The sequence below is a fragment of the Chiloscyllium plagiosum genome, chromosome 12, assembly GCF_004010195.1.
Source record: "Chiloscyllium plagiosum isolate BGI_BamShark_2017 chromosome 12, ASM401019v2, whole genome shotgun sequence".
Classification (NCBI taxonomy): domain Eukaryota; kingdom Metazoa; phylum Chordata; class Chondrichthyes; order Orectolobiformes; family Hemiscylliidae; genus Chiloscyllium; species Chiloscyllium plagiosum.
In genome coordinates, this window is record NC_057721.1 from 86,927,161 (window position 1) to 86,933,609 (window position 6,449).

The 6,449-nt window shown below is 43.3% G+C and overlaps 1 protein-coding gene across 1 annotated transcript; it reads left to right on the top strand.

Moving 5' to 3' along the window:
* The first annotated feature begins 2,326 nt into the window (after window positions 1-2,326).
* Window positions 2,327-4,474, top strand: zdhhc22 (zinc finger DHHC-type palmitoyltransferase 22). The gene has a single exon (XM_043701480.1). It carries the CDS (start codon window positions 2,561-2,563, stop codon window positions 3,335-3,337), a length of 777 nt encoding a protein of 258 aa, XP_043557415.1. The 5' UTR covers window positions 2,327-2,560; the 3' UTR covers window positions 3,338-4,474.
* The last annotated feature ends 1,975 nt before the right edge of the window (window positions 4,475-6,449 follow it).

The following is a 6,449-nucleotide window of genomic DNA, read 5'->3' on the forward strand; positions in this document are numbered from 1 at the left end:
CAAATCCCTCGAACTCAGCACTGCCTTCCTAACCTGCAATCTTCTTCCTGATCTCTCCACCCCCACCCTAGTCCGGCCTATCACCCTCACCTTGACCTCCTTCCACCTATCGCATATCCAACGCCCCTCCCCCAAGTCCCTCCTCCCTACCTTTTATCTTAGCCTGCTTGGCACACCTTCCTTATTCCTGAAGAAGGGCTTATGCCCGAAACGTCGATTCTCCTGTTCCTTGGATGCTGCCTGACCTGCTGCGCTTTTCCAGCAACACATTTTCAGCTCTGATCTCCAGCATCTGCAGACCTCATTTTCTTCCCTAAGCTCAGTCAGACTGGAGAGGGTATCCACTTCGATTGGAATAACCTGGAACTCACGTGGTCCACTTGCTCCATTTTCCAATGATAAAGCCAACTGTTTGAAGTCCATTTGGGCTTCAGCTAGTTGGCGCTTTTGGTTTAGTTACATCATTAATTCCACACTCCAAACACTCTCTCAGCATCTCATTAAGGGCTAAACCAAAGTCATATGCCACTGCCAGTCAAAAATCCCATGATCGATTCCCCTGATTCTTGAATTGCCAAGTAAAATTAATGGCATCTTGGAATTAGCGGAGGCTTGGGGTCTTGGTATTCCTTAAGTAAATCTGTCAATTCTTGAAAGGTTTTAGTATCTGGTGCTTCAGGGAAAGATAGGCGCCTAATGACTGAAGAAGCTGCAGGTCCAGGCACTCACAACCCTTTGTGTGAAAAGTGTACCTCAAACATCTCTTTTAAACTTGCCCCCTCATACCTTGAACCTGTGTCCCCTAGTAGTTCACCCTTCCACCCTCGGAAAAAGCCTCATACTTTCCGCTCTATCCATGCCATCCACAATCTTATAAACTTCTATCAGGTCGCCCCTCAACCTCCTGTGTTCCAATGAAAACAAACCCAGTCTATCCAACCTTTCTTCACAGCTAAAATCCCCCAGACCAGGTAACATCCTGGTTAACCTTTTTCTGTACCCTCTCCAAAGCATCCACATCCTTCTGGTAGTGTGGTGACCAGAACTGTCTGCAATATTCCAAGTGTGGCCTAACTAAAGTTCTATAAAGCTGCAATAAAACTTGCCTATCCTTATACTCAATGCCCATTCCAATGAAGGGGAGCATGCCATAGGCCTTTTTTACTCCCTTATCTACCTGCGCTACCACCTTCAGTGATCTGTGGACCTGCACACCCAAATCTCTCTACATATCAATACTCCTAGGGGTTCTGCCATTCACAATTTCCACCTTGTACTTGACCTTCCAAAATACATCATCTCACATTTAGAGTCATGGAGATATACAGCATGGAACAGACCCTTCGGTCCAGCCCATCCATGCCAACCAGATATCCCAACCCACCTGCCAGCACCCGGCCCATATCCCTCCAAACCCTTCCTATTCATATACCCATCCAGATGCCTCTTAAATGTTGCAATTGTACCAGCCTCCACCACAACCTCTGGCAGCTCATTCCATACATTTGTCCAGATTAAACTCCATCTGCCATTTTTCTGTGCACACCTCCAACTGAAATACATCCTTTTGTATTCTTAGGCTAGTTCCTTGCACCTTCTTTGCAGAAAACTAACAAAAATTTGGAAGTTCTCCCTATTATCACTATTTTCTAATAACCTACTGTCTCTGACAGTGACTGAAAAACTGAACAATTAGCGTGCCAGCAGCTGATATCTTCAATTAAGAAATGAGGGGACTTGGAATGGAGAAGATCAGAAAACAGAAGCAGCAAAAAATCATATCAATGAATCTTGTGGACTGGTGCTATTGAACTGTATTCTCCTAATATTCCTGTAGCCACCCATAATATTTATGATTTTTTTGTCTGTCCATCAACGTGTGTGTAGGGAATTAAGAAGGTGTGGAGTTTTAAGTTAGAGAGCTAATATTGATAATTCAGTTTATTTGTAATAGATAGAATTTATTGTTAAGTGAAGGAATCTGTTAACCTGAGTTAATCAGACAGGAAAATTGGGAACTTTGAGTAATTTTATTAAACCTTTAACTTTTGTGATGACCCATGCAATAATGGGGCTTGGGTATCAGTGCACTTTCCAGATGGGATGAGGCAAAATGGAGAGAGTTTGCAGAACTCTGAGGTACAACAGGATCAAGATTTCAGAGTACATAAATCGCAAAAGATTAGTTTGCAGGAACAGCGAATGATTTGGAAGACAAATCTTGATGTTTATTGCTATGGGAATGGAATATAAAAGCAGGGATAAAATCAGCAACAGCTAGAAAAACTCAGCAGGTCTGGCAGCATCTGTGGAGAGAAATCAGAGCTAATGTTTTGGCTCCTATGACCCTTCTTCAGAACAGTTTTATAGGTTTCTATGGGCCTTTTATCTAAAGCCTCAAGAACTGTAAAGTCTGCTTTGACTGAGCTTGTCTTAATCTTTTCTGACATTAAAGACTTCCAGTATCAGTTTAGAAACTGTGTTGATCTAATTTTTAACTCAGTGCTGTATCCCTTCAATTGTTGTAATTGTTTCCTTTTGCAGGAAGGAATGTTCTAAGATGCTGAAGCTGAGAATCTTGAACACAATAGCTCCCTCATACTTTCTCGGAGTTTCCATCACCACAATGATCCTTCAGAGTTTCATCTTTATTCCCACTATCTTTGCTGATGACTTCAGACGGCCATGGTCTTACTATGGCTGCCACTTCATTTTCTTTCTCTACATCTCAGCAAATGTTTTGGGAAACTACTTCTTGATCCTGTGGTATCCATCTGAGAGCCTTCAATCCACCAGCAGCCTCGATGGGAGCGAAGCCTTGCAACCCGGCAGCCACTTCTGTAAGTTGTGCAGCAAAGTTATCCTGCGGAGGGACCATCATTGCTTCTTCACTGCAAACTGCATTGGGAACAGAAACATGCGTTACTTCTTGATGTTTGGCTGGTACACCTCAATCGTCTGTCTCTATTCCTTGGTGGTGGGTGTAGCATACCTGAGCGTGGAATATCATCTCTCCTTCGAGAATCCCCTCACCTTCCTCACTCTCCTGCCCCTCTCCTTCTTCCACTTCTTTTTCAGTATGATCCCATCGTTTCAGCTATTCCTCGTGTTAATGTTGTACATCTGGCTGGGAATTGGACTCACCTGTGCTGGGTTCTGCTGCCAACAGATCCTCCTGGTGGCTCGAGGTCGTACTTGGTACCATCTGAAGAAAGGGATGCCTGCAGTACGCTGCACTCCTTGGGGTGTTAATCTTCAGGATGTCTTTGGGAAACGTTGGTTGTTGGGATTTTTCTTCCCAATTCCAACAGTTCCCGTGGACTCAAAGGACAAGTAAAATTTAACTCCCTTACCATTCTCCATGATTCCCAAACCCACTGGCCTGATTCCCCTCAATAATCCCCATGCTTCCCAAATTCACTTCCCTTACCCCCTCAGCATTCCCCATGTTTCCCAACTAATCTCTCTGATTCTCTCAGCATTCCCAATGCTTCCCAAATCCAATTCCCTGACTCTCTCAACATTCCCAATGCTTTCCAAACCCACTGTATTCTACTTTCAGGCTATCTTGCACAAAGAATGAGATACAATCCTTTTGTCCAAAATACCCTGAACTTCAACAAAACTGATTGTTGATGCAGGGTGCATAGCAAATCGCTCCATCCTTACAGATTTCATTCTCCTGTTGTATTACATCTATTTTTGAATGTATGTTGATTTACCTCTTGAAAACAGTCACAACATTGTTAACAAGCTGGTACAAATGGTGTGATACTGAGCATTGCTGTATTCCAATCAGAGGGATGTACCTAGTATGAGAGCTGTGTTTCAGCAAGGTCACAGTGTATAAGATTACTACACAAATATCCCAAGGGCTGTTGTAAATGAGAATGCTTGAAATGGTTGTAAGTGCAGGTGAAGATGTAGCCAAGCGCCATGCTGTACTTGCTATGACAGGACAGGACAGGTTTCAGCTAGACCTGTTGGGTGAGATGGACTGGGGTTGGGAGTCGGCTATACAGAGTCACTTGGTAGATTTGATATTTTGTCTGCAGCTAACAGTTGGATTCTAATCTATATATCAAGACTATCAAAGAATGTCAAAGTGTAGATGGAAACACACTAATCTCAGTAGTGGGGGTATCCAGAGCAGCTAGACTATTAAGATAGCACTGCTTCACACAAAGGAGAGCGTAAATCTGGAACTCACTTTTCCAAAGAACTGTTGAAATTCAATTAGAACTTGCAACACCAAGATTGATAGTATTTTGTTAAATATGAATATGAAAGTGTTAATGGAGTTACATACAAATAAACACAATTGACAGGATATTAGTCAGCTGTTTAAGCTATCATGTCTGTGTCTGTCAAAAAGGGCAGGTTAGTTGTTGGGAACATGTGAGAGTAACTCACCTTCTCTCTCCCCAAAGCCTGTCCACATTCTAAAAGGCACAAGTCAGGAGTGGGATGGAATACTCCCCATGTGCCTGAATGAGTGCAGCTCCAAAAACACTCAAGACGTTTAACACCATTCAGGACAATCAGTCGCTTGATTAGCACCATATTCACAGGCATCCACTCCCTCTATAGATGACACTCAGTAGCATCAGTATGTACTAGCTGCAGGATGCACTGCAGAAATTCACCAAAGATCCTCAGACACCATCTTCCAAACCTACAACCACTTCCATCTAGAAGGACAAGGGCAGCAGATACATGGGAACACCACCCCCTGCAAGTTCCCCTCCAAGCCACTCACCATCCTGACTTGGAAATATATCACCGTTCCTTCACTGCAGCTGGATCATAATCCTGGAACTCCGTCCCTAAGGATTCTGTAGGTTTATCTACAGCACATAGACTGTAGCGGTTCAAGAAGGCAGCTCACTACATCCATAGAATCACACAATCACGACAGTTTGGCTAGAGACCATTTAGGAGGAGAAAGTGAGGTCTGCAGATGCTGGAGATCAAAGTTGAAACTTTATTGCTGGAACAGCACAGCAGGTCAGGCAGCATCCAGGGAACAGGAGATTCGACGAGAAGGGCCTGTGCCCGAAACGTCGAATCTCCTGTTCCCTGGATGCTGCCTGACCTGCTGTGCTGTTCCAGCAATAAAGTTTCAACTAGAGACCATTTAGCCCAATGAGTTTTCCCCGGCCCTCTGTATGGCACCCCACCCTATCTCTGGAACCCCACATTTACTATGGCTATTCCATCCAGCTTGCACATCACTATAAACTAAGGGGCAATTTAGCATGGCCAATGCACTTAACCGACATATCAGTGAACTATGGGAGGAAACTGGAGCACTCAGTGGAAACCCATGCAGACACAGCGAGAATGTGCAAACTCCACACAGTCACTTGAGGCTGGGAATGAACCTGAGTCGCTTGCATAGTGAGGTAGCAGTGCTAGCCCCAATGTATAATGCTGCGCATTTCTCAAGGGAAACTAGGGAAGGGCAATAAATGCTGATTCAGCCAGTGATGTCCACATCCTGTAAAGAAATAATCAAAAAAAACTACAAAGTCTAACTCCACTGTCCAGCTCTCAGTCGATAGCTTTGTAGCCCTTTTTCTTGTTAGTTAAGTGCATTTCCAAGTATTATATAAATACATGTAAGATGATTGCTATCTGTCCTCTCCATACCTTCTTTAACAGTAATAGGCCCATCCTATCCAATCTGTCCAGGTCCTCCATTATTTTATCCACCTCAGTTAAATCTACCTTCAGCCTTCTCTGTTCTTCAAAAGACAAACCTAGTGTACCAAATTTGTCTCATCACTGATGCTCTCCACTCTAGTCCTAGTAACATCCTCATAAATCTCTGCACTCCATCTTGAGAAATCGTATACCATCTGTAATGCAATGATCACAACTGTATTCACTATTTTAGCTGTGGTCTAACTCGTGTTTTATACAGTTACAACATAAACCTCTGAACTCTTACATACTAGGTCAGAGCTGATTAAAAAAATCCTTCATTCCTTCTCAATTTTCTGAACAATCTGTCCTGAAATCATCATCTACTCTTTTTGTATCTCGTTTGACTTCCCCAAATACATTATTTCACACTTCTCTGGGCTGAATTCCATTTGTTACCTGCCTCCCTGACCTGTCCATTGACATCTCCCTGCTACCCTGCACCTCACTCACAATGCACAATTAATTTTTGTACCATCTAAAAATATATTAATCACCAGAACTAAAATGACTGACACATGTAATAAAGGCTGAGCCCTGCGGAACCCTTACTGGAAGCAGTATGAAAAGAAACTTCATTGATCTTAAGCTTTGCTTCTTGCACTGAGCCAGCTTTGGATCCAAACTGCCCTTTTGGATCACATCAGCGTTTACTTTCCTGATCAGTCTGCCACGTAAGACCTAGTCAAATACCTTTGTTACAACTCACTGCGGTAACATGCTGGAATTCAAGCCCCACTATT